This window comes from Orbicella faveolata, unplaced genomic scaffold, assembly GCF_042242905.1.
Source record: "Orbicella faveolata isolate gen_17 unplaced genomic scaffold, um_ofav_v1 contig_13, whole genome shotgun sequence".
Taxonomy (NCBI): Eukaryota; Metazoa; Cnidaria; class Anthozoa; order Scleractinia; family Merulinidae; genus Orbicella; species Orbicella faveolata.
In genome coordinates, this window is record NW_028301540.1 from 17,551,995 (window position 1) to 17,571,660 (window position 19,666).

Consider the following 19,666-nt stretch of genomic DNA (forward strand, 5'->3'; position numbering starts at 1 on the left):
TTTTACGTTTGGGCGTCTGGATTGTGTTCGTTATAACGAGGATTTCGTTATATCGAGGTTCGTTATATCGAGGTTTTGCTCCATACATTTTACTGTAATTTTGGCCGGGCTGAAGAAAATCGTTCGTTATATCGAGGACTTCGTTAAATAGAGGTTCGTCAAATCGAGGTTCCACTGTACTAAGCTTGGGCTGCCTGTTAGTAGGACTGGAGTTGGGAGACCGAGCGCACGAGAAAACCTGGGTACGAAAAAGCAAAATGGCGGATGAAGTTGAATTTGTCAGCGATGAAGATGTGCCAGAATTGAAGAAACGCAGGGAAAGTCAGGGAGGTATGGTTCATTTTGTTGATCATCAATTGGTTTATCCATTGTGTGAAAGGTAGTTAAGCCGGTTTTGAGCCCTCTGTCCCCAGCGTTTAGTCAGTTTGCCGTAAAATTATGGCTGACGAGTGAAGTTTCGCGCCTTCGCCGTGTGTGATCTGAAAACGTGAGACCTTCTTACGGGCTCTGAAAGGTACTGCCTTGTAATTTACAATAACAACAGAAAGTCAGTTCCCCTGAAAATTTTCTGGAAATTTTATGTAATGGTAAATATCCCACTTTCGGGATGTCTATTTTCTATTTTGATGAATACAAGCTCGCTGTTGCGACTGCTACACACCTGTAAAAAAGGAAGGAAAGGATATTTCTTCACAGATTTTCTTAGAATTCGCCTTTACATACAGAAAAGCAAACACAGTTATAAAGATCTTAAAACTGCATGGTAAATGGTAACATAAAAACCATTTTTGATTTGCTGTAACAGCGCTTTTAGCCTCTCTGACAGCCTTCCTCTGGTTCAGCTAAAATACAGTCTAAATACCTTTATAACATAACTAAAGCAAAGCGCGCGCTCTGATTGGTTAATTTAGCGTCTACTATTTGCCCATCGGTGTACGCTGCTGACGTGTGTGCTAATGTTTACAAAGCAAATCTTTTGACAGACATTGTTTCCAAAGTAATGGCTGACATTAGATAGATAGATAGATAGATAGATAGATAAACTTTATTTAAACACGATAACAATTAAAGCTAAAAGCTTGTGGGGTCGTGTATTTAAATTTAACTTTGCTAAAAATTTAAAATTACGATTAAAATGTTTAGATTACAATTCCTAGATTTACAATAAAATTAATTATTTAATTAATTGCTAACTAGAACTATTACTAAGTTAATCTACTATATTATTACAATAAACTAACTAAAACTAATTGTATATAAAGTCACTATGTCTGTGGTGGGTTGTCGAAGCCGACAGGGTGTTAAAGTTAAAATCTTTAAAATAGGCTCTATTTACAACCTGCTTTCTAAGGTCGAAAAAGCTTGAAAAACTTTTATGTTGTTTGTGGTATAAAACTATGTTCCAAAGGACAGATCCCTTGTATCTAAGTGAGTCTTTCATAAATCGCGAGTTAAATTGTGGTATAGAAGAAAGTACTTTCCCTCGGACCAAATAGCCGTGGCTGGAGTTTTCAAGTATCGATTTCCTCAGGGGCTCGGGCAGGCTGTCGTTGTTTGCCTTATAAAATAGTCTTAGGATGTCAAGCTTATAATACAGGGAAAAGGTAGACCACTGATCATATTTGAGCACGTCATTTGTCGACATGTCCTTGGACAAGTTGAAAATGATTCTTGCCGCCCTACAATGTAGTCTTTCTGTAGAATCAAGTATGTCGGAGTTACAACATGATCCCCACAAAACTAAACCGTATTTTACAGAGGGTAGTATTACTTTAAAATAAAAATCCTTTAGCACACCCTTTGGAAGAAATCTGGATCGTTTCAGTAAGTTCAGCTTATTAGCAAAACTTTTCTTGGTCTCAAGTGCCTGAGGTACCCAGCTTAGATTTTGATCGACAGTCATGCCTAGCAGGCGCGTTTTTGTAACGCATCTAAGAATTGAGGTTCCTAGTTGAATTGGTGCATGTGGTCCCATCGGGGTTCCTTTACTAAGTAGCATCACTTCACTCTTTCCTGGGTGAGGTGTTAAACGATTTGCGAAACTGTCTTCACAGTTGTCTGAAGATGAAACTTTATCGAGTTACTGGTGTGCAGTCGGTTGTCATGAATGAATTTTTGCGCGGTTGTTTTCTCTTGTCATGTAAGACTACACAAACATTTTTTTGTGATGTAGCTCATGTAAGACTACACGCACATTTTTTTGTGATGTAGCTCGATAAAAGGACTTCTGTTGTTCCAATGTCTCAATGTTATGTTATAAAACAAATGGTAAACACCATAGCGTGCACTATTGAGTTATAGATGCACTTGGGAGGTTTGCTAAGCACTCAAGAAGTTAGAGTTGCACGAGGTGATAGCTGAGTGCGACTCTTGTGCTTCTTTCATGCTTAGCAACCTCCCGCGTGCATCCATAACTCAATAAGTGCATGCTATGGCGTTTACCATTTGTTAATTTGCTCACCACCAGAAACTAGGCACTTATTGAAGAGGTTTGCCACTTCCATTTCATAACATAAAATGTAGGGGTATCCACATGTTTTGTAAAGTTATTGATCTTTTTTTAAACTTTTACTGTGCCTGTTACATTTTTTCCCCAGTAAGTAGGACATTTGCATGTCTCGCACTTGTTTGGCGTGTATACTACGCCATCAGCAGGTACATGTTTACAGTTGGATTGCAATATAATTTTTGGCAGATAACAGCTAGTTTTTCATTTGGAAGTTGTAAACAGTTAGTGGTTAGCAATATGCTGCTATTCTGGTGTTCCTGGTTTAAGGAGGCTCAAAACAGTTTTCAGCACTTAGATTTTGATGGTTTGTGTAAAACTACTCACTTGATGCTACAATCATGGTATCAAAAAACTGCCCAATCATTGGTGAACACATTGTTATCATTTTTGTGATGCAATAGGTTACCATAGCAACAGTATGACCTCCTGAAAGCACCCTTAATTACAGCTTTAGGGGCTTATAATTCAGAAATGGCATGGTGAAATTTTTTTATATTATCAACTTTTGATAGGCATGATAAGACGCAAATTTTGGCAAAGTTCAGGGTGAGTCAATGTAGGTTATGCAGAAGATCTTTGGCGTGGTCTTTAAAATTTTACGGCGTACCAGCATGTGATTGTGGTTTTTGGTGTATAACAGCAAGCACATTTATATTTGCTGGTGCTGGTGTATTAACGCTAAACTACACAAGATGAATTTGGTGTGATTACTATGGTTTCTTAACTTCTCTTTATCCCCAATATCTTGGCCAATAACCGGGATCTTATATGATCCATTTTAGCCAATTTTCCCATCTGTGTTGTGTTGGTGCTTTGAAAATAGCATTCTTTGGTGTGGGACAGTGGTTGCTTGCCAGGCGCTTAGCGTGGAATTTAAAAAGTCCTCAGCATGGAAGTCTTGCACAATGCATACTGGTAGTATTGCTATGCATACAAAGCTTAAAGTTTAAACTATGTAAACAATTAAGGTGGCTTCCGTTATAAGCCAGGTGGTTCTTTTGGAGGTCTCCTGCGCTACTAGATACCTCTTTTTTTATTGTAGCAAAATGAAAATATCATGATGATCAAGCTAGTTAAGAGCTGGTTGGGTTGTGAGTTAGTGACACCTGTAGGTATAGGTCATATATTTGAACCACAGGATAAAGATTTAAAGACAAAGATTTAAAGCTGAGGGTTGGCTACCGGCTAATACAGAGAGGACTTGAATCCAAGCCCTGAAATTTCATACAAAAACAAAGACTTGCAATGGGAAAACGTTGAAGCTGCCAAGGCCAGAAAAGCCTGAAGAGGTAATAGCTGGTAGAGCACAGCCCTGGTAATGCACTGGTCATAAGTTGGAGTCATGAATTTTTCAGGCTTTATTTTTGCAATAGCCTAAGTTGCATGTCCAAGAGCAAAAACAATGTTTGCATACATGACCTCATATAGTTATAAGTTAGAGCTTTGGAGCCCAGGTGATAAAAAGTAATTTTACTATTTGGTTCAATGTGATCCCTTCTAGGAAGTCACCATCAAAGACAACATGGTAATAATTTTTTTTTTAAAGTCCTTGTCAAAAATATTTTAGGGCATTAAAATTATGCTTGTTTTGTAGGTCTTGGTACTGATTGTAAGGCACCAATGAGTGGATCAACAGTGTTTGGTTTTCAGACTCCTAAGCGGCGTGGTGGGTTAGCTGAGGCAGGTATGATATTATAGTATTATAACAGTCAAACGTTTTCATGACAACCACCCTGGGAACAGAGGAAAGTCAGGCTGTTGTAGAGAAGTGGCCGTTACGGGGAAGTAGGGGTGTAATATGACACTTTTTTGGCGAAGGGGATGTAGCACATAAATAAGTACCACAGAAGTGTCTGCTCAATATACAAGTAAATACTGGTTCAGATAAAACACTAATTTTGGGACCAGACTGTCTGCTTAATAGAGGCTGTCTGTTTACGTAGGGTCCACTTAATTAATCACTGTATGTAATTACAAAGCTTTGAGAAATTAGAGTTTGATGAATGTTGTGAATCTTACTGTAGTGATGATTTTTTTGGTTTCTTACAATGTATATATTATAGCATCCTTGGCAATTCACAACAAAACACCAGCTCATATTCAGAATGCATCACCATGCAACAAGAGGAAGACTCCAAAGAGCAACAAGAAAGGCAAAAGTATGATGGCTATTGCTTTTATTGTTTAGTGTAATTTAATATAATTTATAGTCAACAATATGGCATTTGAGGCAACATTTGGTCATTAAAGTTATTTTCAGGAGTGACAAATCATGTGAAACTCTGAGACACAGAATTGTTCCCTTTAATTGAATTTTTACTTCTGCCCTACTAATCCTATTGGAATGTTTGCCCTGTGAAACATCACAGATTGTTATTTGAACCTTGAATTCAGTCAGTTCCTCCCTGGATTTCTACAGAGTAATCACTTATGATTGGGCCATAGGTTGACATATGAAAATTAATTTTAATTAAAATTTTAAATGGGGAATATGCATTTTTGATACCTGATATAATATTATAGGAAAATTACATTTCAGACACAAGAGAGATTGTTCCTGCCTCAAATGCTGACCAGGTACCTAATTATTTTGTAGAGAACTGAAATGCAGGAGAAAACAAACTTAAGACTTTCTCTTAGTTTTTGCTTTGAAATATGTTTATGCTTGGGAATGGAGTACATCCTTCTCTTGAATGGCATTAAGGCTGGTGGAACACAATGACTAAATGACTTTTTGCTTTCTCTTTGCTCAAACAAATTTGTATTTGTTATAATTAATAATATTTATTGTTGTTATATTTATGTGTATTTCCTATCATCTCATACCAATCACTGAGTCTGTGTTTTCTTGAACCTGGATTATTGAAATTTACGTCTTAATTCATCATTCTATTGTAAGTTTAATCTTAAGTTAAAATGGTAATCGAATTAAGTACTAAGAACATTTCATTTTGTCATCCATTTTCATTGCAAAATTTTATTCTGACTATTGTATTCTTGGAGTGGACAAAAGCTCAGTCAGTCTTTGTAAATGGGCTATGATCGATATATCAATATTCTAACATGGGTCCGAGGCTTTCAGGACAAACTTCTTTATTTGGTGGTGTTTTCTTTGTATCCAAGTCTCTTTTGGGAATTGAGAGACAAAAGAAACTTAAAAAAATTTTAATTTTGTCCTGAAAGCATCAGAGCCATGCTGGAATATTGATATATTGAACATGGCCTATTGGTTACTGGCCTTTTTAATATGGTCAACAAGTTACAATGTAGTTTGTAGAAAAGATTTTGGAACGATGGTGGAAATTCACAGTATATCCATCCCATTTGCTAACACTCAAAGTGAAATATATTTTTACAGGCAAATGCATCCTCAGATGAAAACAATAACAAAGGGTATTCTTTGCGTCACAGAAGAAAAGCTGTTCTTTTGAAAGGTGTGATTATAAGTGTCTCTTGTTGCACACTAACAAGATAATAATATTATGAAGTTTTCTTCACATACATTATAGACTTTTTGCTTTTGACACTTTAAGAGATTGGAACTAATACTATTTCACATTAAACAGTGGTTGTATTATAAGTTATAATTATATTAATTTTGTTTCCTATATCAGGGTAGATTTTAGTTTTGGTCTTTGAATTTTTAGTGTACATGGATGAGTTATACAGCACTATGCAAATGCATTGAGAGGAAATTCAACAAACTATGTTCTTTGTTCTTGCAAATGTTTGCCTACTAACAGCAATTCATTCAAAATCAAATTCATCAATATCTCAAAGTAAACAAATTTCAATAAAATATTCACTAAATTTGTGGAATTTCACATTTTATGCTTGAGTGTTGATACATGGTGGATATATGCAGGATAAGGGTTAAGAATCTTAAAAACCTGTTTTCGCAAAAATGTCGTCCTTAATGGATATTAAAATTGTAAAAATAAGACTGGCAGGAAAATGCTCTGTAATTAGCAAACTAGCAGGTACATGGTATTATGCTGTGATATACAGTAGAATGGCATAGCTCTGAGAATCATCTCATCCTGCAGATTGGTTACCTAGGCGGGGTATTGCGATTCTTGAAAGTGAGGCTTTGCATGCTATTGCACTGGAGTGGCAACAAAACAACAACTCAAGAACAATTAGAAACAATGATCTTTTAATCATGTTTTCAAAACCATTGTCGCCGTCCACAAAGCTCACTGATTTTAGCTGGATTTCTTTTCGCTGGCTCCTGACAGTCTTAATAGTTGATTCAACTGGAATGGCTTTTCACACAGACGTAAATGAAATAGCGTTTTCTTTCATTTAGAAAGAAGGCTGTGCGATTCAAGGAAAATTTGTAACCTGACTGGTGAATTCCACATTAAATTTGACTTGAAAAACGGATATCGCACTCATTATATCGCAATTCTTGCGATATTGGTTTTTTGTGTGAAATTTATCATGGAATTCCCTTGTCAGGTAATGAATTTTCTTGTAGTATCATATGATCACTTATAAGTGATTGGTAAGGTTAAGTCTGCATTGGGCCATGGGTTCCATACTGTTACAGCCAGAGCTTAGATCCTGGTTTCTGTAGCATGAAGTGTTTAGGAGTATTTCTACTCCCCTTGGATGGCATGCCAGTCCATCACAGGGTTACCCTCAGCAGTAAATTCTGTGATACCTATTTTTACTTGTGGATGGAGAAAGGGACTGTGAGAGTAAAGTGTCTTGCCCAAGAATGCAACAACATGACCCCTGCCAGGGCTGGAACCCAGACTGCTTGATGCAGGGTCAAGGACTCTAACCATTAGGTTACTGTGACTCCACACACTCGAGTGTCACACAATTTTAGGCAATTTTTAATTAGCTCTTGTCGAATGGTTGTAGAATTAACTGAATTACATGTATCATAATAATGACTGAAAACAGAGAAGAAGTCAAAAGAAACACTGGAAAGCCAAAAAGGGGCATAAAGGAGCAAAACTAAAAATTGAAGTTTATGTCAATTTGTATAAAAATACTATTTACAACTCTCGGAAATTATCCTTCTTTGATATGTGGCCGGGATTTTACCAATTAAAAACTGCAACGCAGTCAATTTAAAGATTAGAACTCATAGTTGACAAAAATAAGCAAAATTACCTAAAATTCCGTGACTTAGCATCATTGTTGTATTGTTGTAGGTGTTGAACGAGACTCAGATTCAGAGGATTCTGATTCAAACAGTGGACCAGTAACTGCTAATGAAACAACGTCACGGTATTAAATTATATCATTCTACTTGTTTGAACTTAACGTCAAGCAGCTCTATTACATTTAGCATGCCACTGTAAACTCAAGGTTATTGTATACCTTTAGAGGTGTCGTACATCCAAGAGCTGGCTCTGAAGGTGTCCATCTTGCTATTGTGTTGTGAGAGTTCACAATACCCCTTCCATTCGTGTGCCAGTCTATTCTGTGAAGCTAAATTTAATCCTAATACTCCTAGGACAATTGTACTTTTGTGCTATCTGCTTTGTTAACCTCCCTCACTGTACCCTCACAACTACTTACCAAATGATACTAAAGCAAGCATTTTTCTGCTGTTTGACCAGAGTTCTGAAGAGAGTGACTAGAGGAAATACAACTCAGGTAAATTATTATGTATAGAGAGTTAGGATGTTTGGAAACATAATGATCGTGTGACAGCTTAGATTGGACTAAGCATGCCATACCAATAGGACTTTATGTATGGGTTATTGACCAAGTGTGAGGTCAAGATGGCTGGATATTGGCCAAGTGCTTTTTTTTTCGTGTTTATGGACCGAGATGGAGTCGAGGTTTATGGACTGAGACGGAGTCGAGGTCCATAAACTCGCAAAAAAAGAACAAGGCCAATATCCAGCCATCTTGACTGAACAAGCTTGGTCAATAAAGGATTTATTACATGGCTTTCAGGGAAATTTTCTTGTGGGACACGGTGGGTAGTCCTGAGTGGGCAAGATAGCTCCATCTTGCCCGCTCAGGTAGCCAATCACAGAGCAGGATTTGATTCATCTTGCCCGCTCACGGAGCTAGCCATATAATAAACTGGAATACTGGAATATTATTCAGCTTAGCTCACTAGCTTTTTCACTGGGCTGTTTATGGCAAAGCTGGGTCTGAATCTTATCTTCACTGGTGATGACACAGAATAGTTAACATTCGCTAGGTAGTCACTGGACACTTCTTGTTTGTTCTTTGCATGGTAATGGAACAAGAGAGAATACTGTATAAGGTCTATAGGCCAATTGCCATTATTTATAATGTCTTGCAGGAATTTCTTTAATGTGATAATCTTTAATTTTCTTACATTGTATTTCTGTTTTGCTTCAGATAGAGGAGGCGCGGGAAGAGTACTTTGAGCAGCAAAGTTCTAAGTGTGTAACATCTGATCATACTCTCTCAAAACTAAACATGCCATGGATGGATCAACAAGTAAGCTTTTAAAGGCAGTAGTATTACTGACCAATACTTTATTCATTCATGTGGCTGGGTAGTCACGAAGGCAGGCAGTCAATCTATCAGCCAATTTTTGTATGCCTCTGAATTTATCTTCAGTTAGTGTTGTATGATTCTTTTTTCCTCTTGAGGTGGTGCACTTGCAAACATTTCTTCATAGCCACCTTACTTTAAAATAAATAATTTACTTAGCAGTCACTTTAATTTACAACAGTGATTATAATATTATTCTTTCTGATATTGTTCATGTGTGCTGTTTTGGTGCGCAGAAACTGCTGTCTCAGTTAAATCAAGTGTCCAGTTCCCATCCACAGGAAAGATTTGAATTGTACCACAAACTGCAAGCTCTGTTTGACAAGTGGATGTTTCATTTAAGGTGTGTACAGTTCTAACATGTACAAGACATTGCTCAATTATGTATTACCAAATGGTATAAATTATGCATTTATAATCCCACTCTGGGATTTCATCTCCTAACTTAAAACTTAAACCACCTTGTGCAGGAAAAATACAGTACTTAGCATGTGAACATAATTCTGTGGTTCATTAATAGTTCACCACTAAATTTTCTCCGATTCTTATTGGTTTAAATTGCTCACATGATGGAGTGTTCAACTTCAGAAAGACTCTATCTTCCCATAGTGCTTGTCCAAGGAAAATACCTGGATACATAATGTATACAGTACTCATCTGTGAAAATTTTTCTGTAAACAAGCGGGCTTATGGAAAAAAAGTGAAATTGCACTTAGTGGGTTTTTGTCTGTTTTCTTTTTTGAATTTTACGTTTGTCTTTCATGCCTTTCATCCAAAAAAGTTGAAAATAATTCCATATGATTTTTGAACTGGCGTGCAGAAGAAAATGGAGTGGTGAACAGTAAAGACAAAAGACTGTTCATGTCACAGTCTGATAGTTTGCCTTGCCTTGATGTTCTTAAAGCTAGCATATTTGCCCTTGAAGCTTCGCTTGTTGAGCAAATATTTGTTTCAAGAACATCAAATTTCTGGGGGGGGGGGGGGGGAGGGGGGCATCTATCAGCTGATAGTTTCTCAACAGAAACCATCTATTGTATAAGTAGCTTGGTAGAGTTTTCTCATGCTGTGGCTGTTTTAGAGGTGGGTAAGAGTTTATGCCTTTTTGAAAGGAAAATTACTGGGAAAGTTATTGATTATAATATCATGGGTGACAAATTACGCCTTAATTTTGGCATGACATTTTAGCAAGGGAAATTATTAGAATTTTGACAAAATGCAAGTGAAATTATTTCCTAATTTTACCCATCACCATTTGATTACCCATACTTATTGATTAACAGTTCTGTTATACTGTATACTGCTTAGCTTCAACTACTGCTAGTAAGAGGTGTACTTTTAATAAAATATATAGAGGATATTACATGGTGACGAGAAGATATGAATTTTATGTTTGAGTGACAAGGACGTGCGAACTCGTGGGATAATGTTCTTGCCATAAGAGCATAAAATTCATATCTTTGAGCTAACGTGTAATGTTCTTTTTATTATATATAGGCATACTGATGACCGCGTTTTTGGCGATTTTCCAGAGATTTCCAAAGATTCTCCAAGACTTGCATTGTCAAACACTTTCTGAAAATTTCCGAAGATTCCTGAGGATTTCTGAAGATTGCCAGACTTATGAGGAGTTTCGATCATACACCAATGAATTTAACTACAATTTAAGATACAAACTTGATATCAGTGAAATCATCGATATCTTCACTAGTGAGGATATGGAAAATATGCCACCCGAGTCCTGGATGTGGTTTCGTATGAATTTTACGAGTGGTGTATTTTCCAGTAAAACAGTGGTGTCTATATAATAATAAAGTTTATTCTTAATCTAATTCATTTGTGTACTTACAGTTGGACCTAATACTTTTATTTTAAGAAATGGATTCAACATTCTTCTCTATGGCCTTGGATCTAAAAAAGTTCTACTTGATCAATTTCGCTCCTCTAAGCTTTCTCGATACCTTCAAGTTGTAGTCAATGGCTTTTTTCCTAGTCTCACCATTAAAAATGTAAGTGTTTTATGAAGTAATTATATACCGTGTACATGTGTGTGTCAATAAGTTATGGTTTAATCATGTTTCCAACAGGATCAAGAGGCAATAAGATCAAATCATACATTGTATTACATGGCCTTGTGGTTAAAAGCGCTCAACTCTCAATTCAATTCAATTCAATTCAATTCAATTCTTGTATGTATGTTATAACACAATTTATAGGTAAAGTACTGTAAATGATCGAACAGTCCGGGTACAAGCCCAGGCTAGGGACACTGTGTTGTGTTCTTGGGCAAGACAGTTTACTTTCACAGTGCCTTTCTCCACCCAGGTGTATAAATGGGTACTGATAAATTTAATACTGTGGGGTAACTCTGCAATGGACTAGCGTCCCATCCAGGGGGGAGTAGAAATACTCCTAGTCACCTTCATGCTACATAGAAACCAGAGATAAGTACCAGCCTGGTGGGCCTTTTGACTTGTGTGCAGACTTTACCCTTTACCTACCTTCCACAAGTAGAGCATCCAACTAAGTGTCCAGCTGATGTGTCAGGACTCTGATTAGCTTGTGACACTGTGAATCAGATTACATGTAGTTGGAAATCAGTCTGAAAGATGCAGGTCACATTCTGAACATTATACATTATTTGTGCAAGTGGTCTCACCTTCTTACGTGAGTAGCTTGTGTAGTGACTCACAAACCGACTACAGTCGAAGCTCTCCTTGTGACCACTCTCATAAGTGACCAGCTCTAGTTACGACCATCTTTGTGAAACCCTGTTTGAACTGTGACTTAAACTTTGTAACTGAAAAACTCTTGTAAGGGACCACTCCCATAAGTGACTTCAACCACTCTTGGGATTACCCAACTGGACTTTTCCTTTGTTTTTAAACTCTTATAAGTGACCACTCAGCATCTTTTACATATAAATCAACACTTGAATGAAACTGCACACTGTGCTGATGGTTCATTGATAAAGATCTTGTACAGTGCAGTTTAGCCCTGTCTATATCAGATATAAAGACACTCACTGAACATTAATTTCTTTTGTTTTTTCTTTATGAACTATTAATGATTTTCTGAAGCTCTTATTTACGAGGGCTCATTCTTGTAAGGGAGCAGCTCTAGTTGTGACCATTTTTTGAATTTCTTAGGTGGTCATTTACGAAAGCTTCAACTGTACTTTGAATGATTAAAATCAGTTACCTGCCTTTTGTTGCCTACATAAAGCCCCTGCCAAACAATCATAACATTTCAACCAACATATTGCAACATTGTTGGGCACAACATGTTGCGTGCATTTGGCCACCCTGTTGTGATGTGTTGTGACATGTTGGGTGTTGTTGGCTCAAGTTTGAAAATGGTCAAAGTTTTCATGCAACAATTGTGGATGTTGCATGATGTTCTACTCATTTGGCCAGGTTTGTGCAACAATGTGTCACCAGGGCATGTGCACTAGTTTGATTTGCAACACCCAACATGTCACAACACGTCACAACAGGGTGGCCAAATGCACGCAATATGTTGTGCCCAACAATGTTACAATATGTTGCATCGAAATGTTGGGATTGTTTGGCCGAGGCTTGCAAATACTAGGCCAGCAATGTTGCGATATGTTGCATTAAACTGTTGCGATTGTTTGGCTGGGGCTTAAAGCTCCTTTTTACATTGAATAGTTCGTAGAGATGAACTAGTGCACAGTAAAGGTTTTCAATTTTTCAACCAATCATGCGTGCTAAAAGTGAGACAACATCACAGTGTTATAATGTTGTGTCTCTTGTAAGCAAAACTATGAGATGATCATGATACAGTTTTATTCAAAACAGTATCTAAAGGTAGATTTTCTCAGACATGTATATGGAACATGCTTTAGCTACCCATCACAGGGATGTAGCTGCCAAGAGTTGGGCTCATCCAAAACTCTTCAGATCACGTCTACTTTTTATTTCCCCCAGTGGGTTCCATCTCAAGGCCTTCTTGATGATGCTGACCCACCAGAAATAGTACACACAAATAAATAGTGAGAAAAAAGCAAGGGCTGCTTTATCTGCAAGTAGCAATGGGTGTTGCTTTCAGAATGTTACAGTATTTTGTTTACACTGTTACTAATGAGAACATTTTACTGTTGAAGGTTCTCAATATAATAACTGAGGAGGTTTTAATGCACGACGGATCATTCAAGAGTGTGACAGATCAGTGTGACTTTATCAAACAGAGTTTCACCAGTAAGAAATGTTAGTGGTATCACACTTCAACAGTTTTTGTACTGTTAGAGTGAAATGTTTGGAATGCAAAATTTTTGTGTAGATCTGAGACGCTCCTGTCCTAGCTGTACGAAGTCCTCCTTTTAAGACATGATGAAAAGATAATGTTTGTTATGCTACAGTCTTCTGGTGCAAAGAAAAAGCGTTAATGTTCTAATAGCTATAGTGAATATACAGGTCTGTGTGATCGTGTATCAGAGCATGTATAAAGCTGCTGTTTTGAGTTGCACTTTAAAGTGTATGTAGGTAACATGGAAGAGTTTGAATGACATGGAGTTGAACTGGTTGAGAGAGCATCATGTTAGAATGAAATTTGTAACACTGCCTTCATTGTTTACCTTCAAGTTTAAGTATGAATACCATCTTAATTATTGACTTCATTATTTTGTGGTATGTTTTAGGTCCAGAGGAGGTTTTTATAATTATTCATAATATTGATGGCTCTATGCTAAGATCCAAAAAGGTAAGTATGGACTGCCTGTGTGTATTACTTAATACAACTAAGTGTGGTTTAAAAAAATCAAATTAGCTTGATGAGTGTTTTTCTTTGTGTTCCATTCATTAAAGGAAAAGGGTTTGTGAAATTTCAAAGTGAGGGCAAATGTCCACCACATATACCCTAGAGATTCAATGAACCATAATACATTGCTGAAGTGTTTCCTTTTACATATGCTCTTTGTTTTCCCTAAATTTAAGTAAGAAGTAATGATTAAGAAAGTTCCTGAGTGGTGACATGTACAAATTCTGTTGACTCAGGGAACTGTAACTTTGACAAATCAGTGATACGTTGAGCAAGCATTTTTTTTCACATGCCAGCATTTCTAATAGCTTTTGAAATCCAACTATCAGATGAGTATAAACTGTTATGGAAAACATATAAATATAAATATGTAAATACACTCTACGGTATGGTAAATACATAAATGGATACTTCATCAGGATGGACATTGCCTGTCTTTAAAATCAAAAACTTCAGTTTTGTAAGTCTAATTTACAGAATCAGGAATTTAAAGAAACTTTTTAAAGTTTTTGAAACCTTTTCCTGCATAATAAATGGGAGGTAAGGGTGTGTGGAGAAGCTAGAGATAAGTATATTTGTACGTGTTTAATAACTGATGGTAATTTCTGGACAATTTTTAGGTTAATGTATTTGATTGTATTTCAGACTCAGACAATCCTCAGCCTTCTTGCAGAAGTTGATGCTCTTCATGTCATTGCTAGTATTGATCACATCAATGCACCTCTTAGTGAGTAAATCAAGGACAGCACTAATCTAGAAATTTTAAATGAATCACTGGAGTCAACGTTTAGACCTGCTTGTGGAAAATATATTCAAAGTTGCTCCAACTATGTGAAGTTGGCCTAATCTTTACGAGGGACATCATAAACCCTTCAAACTACATTTATCTGCAAAATTTGATGGTGGGTAGAAACACTCACTCTTTCTCTTTATTCTCAACAACCAAGTCTGAAAGCTTATTGGTAAGCAGGGATGGTGCAGTGGTGAGAGTGCTCACCTCCCACCAATGTGGCCCTGGTTGGATTCTGGCCCAGTGTAATATGTAGGTTGAGCTTGCTGTTAGTTTTCCCCTTGCTCCAAGCGTTTTTCTCTGGGTTCTCCACTTTTCCTCCCTCCTCAAAGACCAACATCTCCAAATTCCAATTCGATCAGGATAGAGGACCTGCATGAAAACCAGCTAAGGTTGATGTGGTTTCTCCTCTAAATATTGTAATTTATTTTATTCAATTATGTTAAGTTAGTTTTCCACAGCCAAGTGTAGTCACACTGGCAACCAAAATCAGTTGATTAAAACATTGAGCCTTGTTCATAGAAACCATCTTTTGTTATGAAATATTTTGTTGAAGTTAACTTACAACTACTGTGAGTAAATAGTTTCATTAATTTTTTTAACCTACCAAAACTGAATGAGACAGGGAATTAGCATGGCTTTTGTGTAATTGTTAGTAAGAGTGTAACGGTTAATTCCATTGAAATGGAATCTTTTCAGTTTGGAATCATACTCAGTTGGGACGTTTTAACTGGTCATGGTTTGATGTGACATCATTTGAGCCATACAAGGAAGAAACATCATATGAGAATTCTCTGCTAGTACAGCACACAGGAGCACTGGCTCTTAGTTCCCTGGTTCATGTGTTCCGTAGTTTGACTCCTAATGCTCGTGGCATCTTCATCCTGATAGCAGGACACCAGCTCGAGGAGAAGGACAATAGCTGTTATATTGGTAAGCGAGCTCATACTTCAGCTGTTGGTTATCATCCTTCATTCCTAAGTATTAAGCTTAACAGTCCAGAGATCCCCGTTGGTTTGATAGCTCAGTTGGTAGAGCACTGCAACGGTATTGCAGAGGTCGAATCCCTTTCAAGCCTGAATTGTTTTCAGGCCTTAATTAATTGCTTAAGTAGTGTATATAACTGTGATAGTCAGTCATGTCTTCATGTCTTCAAGTCTAGAGCTTCTTACCCCTCATTTGTGTTCATGTATATATATCTATTTGTAAGCAGGGCTTCAACCAGGCTGTGCCATTGCACTAATCCCACAACAAAGTATTTATTAATAATTATGCACTCTAGAATAAGGTGATAAGAATGATACATAAAACTAAAATCTATAAAATGTCATACAATTTTACTCCAAGTATTCTATAACAAGAAAAGCAATTGAAATCCTCCAATCACAACCCACAGACGTAAAACCTGTGGGAGTATACTTCAGTTCCTTGAGAGGTGTACAAAGATGATTAATGGCAATGTTAATAGAGCAGAGTTTTGCAGGTTATTGAAAGGTTCAGCACTGGATTAAAACTAAATGTGCAAAAATGGGAAAATTTCAATAAAAATTTTAAAATAGATTTGTTAGTCATGAATATTTTATTAACAGGTGAACACCAAGATAGACTATGCTGTGTCACAGCTAGTCTCTTTGGTGGTGTTTTGTCCATATTTTATTCATCCCTTTCGACTTTTGTTATTCATGAAATATTCAATCCAGGCTGTTCTATAATGTACTGTATGTAAACATACTTATTAATCATCTAGCTGGCTGGCAATGTTATTAGTACCATATCTAGGTCATGGAGTTGAACTGAAGTCATAACCATGTCTTGTTTTTCCTCCAGGTCTGTCATTTAATGCTTGTTACTCTAAATGTCGGGAACAGTTCTTGGTAAACAGTGACTCCACATTGAAAGCACAGCTAATAGAATTCCGTGATCACAAGCTTATAACTTCCAAAAAGGTGATTCAACTTGACAGTTACATGTATTCAGTTCATTTGGCTAGTAAGAGTATTGGCTTGTTATAGCACTCATTCAAATTTCTTGTTAGCTTTAAGTACACATGTCACCTGGTTGGGGGCAGGGTATTCCCATATATATGTTATATGGGTATGTGCTGCTGTGAAGGGTATGGTTTTCAGGCAGTTTAGTCTGGGATAGGGTGTAGAAATCTTACAGTTTTGGTCCAGAATAGGGTGTAATTTACTGGAAAAGTGACCAGCGTAGAAATAATTTGGTCTAGAATAGGGTTCTTCACCTGAGGTTCTATAATAGAATTTGAAACTTGAAAGTGGCTTTGTAAGATATTGGTTCAGTTAGTGTATGTTGGACTTTGATAGTGATAAATTATTATTATTATTATTATTATTATTATTATTATTATTATTATAAAGTTTCTGCATGGCATATAAATTGTTATTGTTATTGTTATTATTGTACAGTTTCTGCATGGAAAATATTGTGTCTGTTATAGGGTAGTGGTATTTGGTGCCTTGTCTAGAATAGGGTTGCAAGGTTGAGCTGATCATGGTCTAGTATTCAGTGTCCCAGTGGCACACCCCCAGCCAATGATTTACAGAGTATTGCCCCGGGAACATGTTGCTATTAAAATGTAACATAGTGACAGCAGGGTGTATGTGGTAGTAAGCGCATTTGACAGTAGCTGTTTTATTCTTTGAGAACCATTTGGTAAGCACAGCTTTGTTAAGTTGTCCATGGGAGTTTGGCGTCATTTAGAGTTCTAAACAATATGAGCAGACTCTTCTTCCCTTTCTCCTTTCCTTCCTTCTTTTCTCTGTGAAGAGCTTGTTTGCAGGCTACAATGTAAGGTAGGTAAAGCCTGCATGTGAGCCAAGTGGCCCATCAGGCTGGAGCTTATCCCGGTTTATGTAGCATGAAGCGACTAGGAGTATTTCTACTCCCCCCTGGATGGGATGCTAGTCCATCACAGGGTTACCCCCAGCATTAAGTTCGCCGGTACCCATTTATACACCTGGGTAGAGAGAGGCACTGTGAGAGTAAAGTGTCTTGCCCAAGAACACAACACAATGTCCCCGGCCAGGACTCGAACCCGGACTGCCCGATCTGGAGACGAGCGCACTAACCATGAGGCCCCTGCGCCTCCCACTACAATGTACTTGTAGTTTTATTTTCTTTGTTGTACTGTATACCATGTAGTGCTACAGAGAAGTTTTGAGGTAGTTTTGTTTTTTCAGCCCAATGTTTGTGATAGATATTTATCATACTTAAAAATGGTGTTCTTACTCATTTTACTGTTCATTTATTTGTTGTGGGGTTACCCTCCCCTTACACTACAGCATTCCTCAATTGTAAGAGGAAACATTGCCATTTTTAATGCAAACAGACAGTACGGCAGTACTTAGTCTATTAAAGCTTTCACTTCTTTCTACTTGTCAGTTAGTCACCAAATGTAAATTTAGTAGGTATCATTACCATACCCAAATTCGCAATTAGCCATTCAGAAGCCATGGCTAACTCACCTGATATGGCTACGACATCATGGTCACTTGGCTGAATTTGGGTACCGTAAATACCTAATTGTACCTGTTTGGTATGCTTTGGCAGCATATCAGGCTCGTTTGGTCTCATCATGAGTATTTTGGTGAGACAAAGTCAAGTTTAAAATACAAACCATGACTCAACCAAACTCACCTGATATTCCACTAAAGCATATGAAAAAGGTACGATTAGGTAAGGGTAGACGTATTGTAAATCCTTCCTTTGTGTGTCATTGCAGGGTACTGATGGTGTAGAATATCTGTACATTCCAGTTGATTCAGCAACACTCAAGCAATTTATAGAAGACCAACAAAATAACAACACATAATATAATCTGCTTGTGCGATATTAATTTATTATTCATTCCTTCAAAGTCAATATTGTGAAAGGTCAGTTGACAAAATAGATTTTGAACAGTCAATTTTTTGGCCACGGCTAAATTAATAGCCAATTGATGTAAAATAGAGATGTTGTTCAAAAGACACATTTTTTGAACAAATAAAATACATATATTTTCTATTAAAGATACATGCACATAAGAGAATGGATTGCATGAATGTGATATCTTGTTCTAGCAAGTTTTATTACATGTTGATTTTTCCGTCATGTTTATGTACCATTTTTATCTCTCATAATCCCCAAACATATGGTACTCTCTTACATAATATACAGATTTATCCAAGCCTAAAAGCAAATCCTGTTTGCTTTTAAAGCATAAAATTCTCAATGGAAGATGGCCAAATGAAAGAAATGTTAAAGAAACTTGTCATTCAACACGAGCCCAGAAATTCATTTAAAAGCGGAAAAATTTCAAAGATGTGCAGTTTTGTATTCAGTGTGTTCAAGTTAATTATTCACACTACACTGTAATTTGAGTAATATTTCCTGTGTCATGAATGAAACAAGACCTTGAGAGCTTGTAAATTTGCGCCAGTGGCATACGGGTGGAGGGACATACATATGCACAATCACATGACAACCACAATTTTTTAGCTTGATAGGTTATTTATCAAATTTTCCCAGGTATGGGGTTCTGCTCGTGCCCTTCAACCCACAGGAGCTCTGCTATGAAGCTTAGTATAGTCAAACCTCCAGTAATGGACACCTTCCATAGATGGAGGTCTGTTATAAACAGACAATTCTTATCATGGTTCAGCTACATAATATATAGATTTAGGCCAGCCTGAAAGCATAGCTCCTGGGCTGGGTTGTTCAGAGCCTGATTAAGCTAACCCGGGAGAAGGTAGAAGTTTGATTTGAGTTTTCTAACTTTGCGGTGAGGTTTTCTGTATATTGTTTGGCCTTCTGTTTTGAGTTTTAATAATCACCGTATCACAAAACAAAGCAGCAAAAAACATTTGTATAAATGAAAAAGTTATAATTTGGTTAACTTTTAATCCTGGGTTAGCATTAACCGGCTTCCGAACAATCCTGCCCTGTTTTCAACAAGTTATCCTGACATGAGCCCATGATCCAATTGAAAACCAACACTAGGTCAGCGGTCAACTTCAAAAAAGCATGTGGCCTTGATGAGCTGTAAACTTGAGCCCAGGATATGGTCACTTGATACTGGTCAGCGGATACCTTGA

At 37.1% G+C, this 19,666-nt stretch overlaps 1 protein-coding gene across 3 annotated transcripts; it reads left to right on the forward strand.

Moving 5' to 3' along the window:
* The first annotated feature begins 220 nt into the window (after positions 1 to 220).
* Positions 221 to 18,621, forward strand: LOC110055094 (origin recognition complex subunit 2-like). Of its 3 annotated transcripts, none has more exons than XM_020761508.2 (16): positions 221 to 330; positions 4,104 to 4,193; positions 4,573 to 4,668; positions 5,049 to 5,086; positions 5,868 to 5,943; positions 7,678 to 7,753; positions 8,089 to 8,125; positions 8,849 to 8,950; positions 9,244 to 9,350; positions 10,881 to 11,013; positions 13,131 to 13,233; positions 13,665 to 13,726; positions 14,429 to 14,510; positions 15,273 to 15,506; positions 16,401 to 16,519; positions 18,316 to 18,621. In XM_020761508.2, the coding sequence occupies exons 1-16, from the start codon at positions 258 to 260 to the stop codon at positions 18,403 to 18,405; spliced, it is 1,518 nt and encodes a 505-aa protein (XP_020617167.1). In that variant the 5' UTR covers positions 221 to 257; the 3' UTR covers positions 18,406 to 18,621. The 3 variants fall into 3 exon arrangements, with proteins under 3 accessions (XP_020617167.1, XP_020617228.1, XP_089141018.1); XM_020761569.2 differs by having other exon boundaries at positions 13,131 to 13,224; XM_089284892.1 differs by lacking the exon at positions 221 to 330 and adding an exon at positions 3,662 to 3,798.
* Positions 18,622 to 19,666: the final 1,045 nt, after the last annotated feature.

What these genes read in the sequence shown, in the direction of transcription:
- LOC110055094 (XM_020761508.2), top strand. Translation starts at nt 258, where the DNA reads ATGGCGGATGAAGTTGAATTTGTCAGCGATGAAGATGTGCCAGAATTG. An exon ending in AAAAGCTGTTCTTTTGAAAG is followed by an intron (nt 5,944 to 7,677) that starts GTGTGATTATAA and finishes GTATTGTTGTAG; the next exon opens with GTGTTGAACGAGACTCAGAT. An exon ending in GGACAATAGCTGTTATATTG is followed by an intron (nt 15,507 to 16,400) that starts GTAAGCGAGCTC and finishes TTTTTCCTCCAG; the next exon opens with GTCTGTCATTTAATGCTTGT.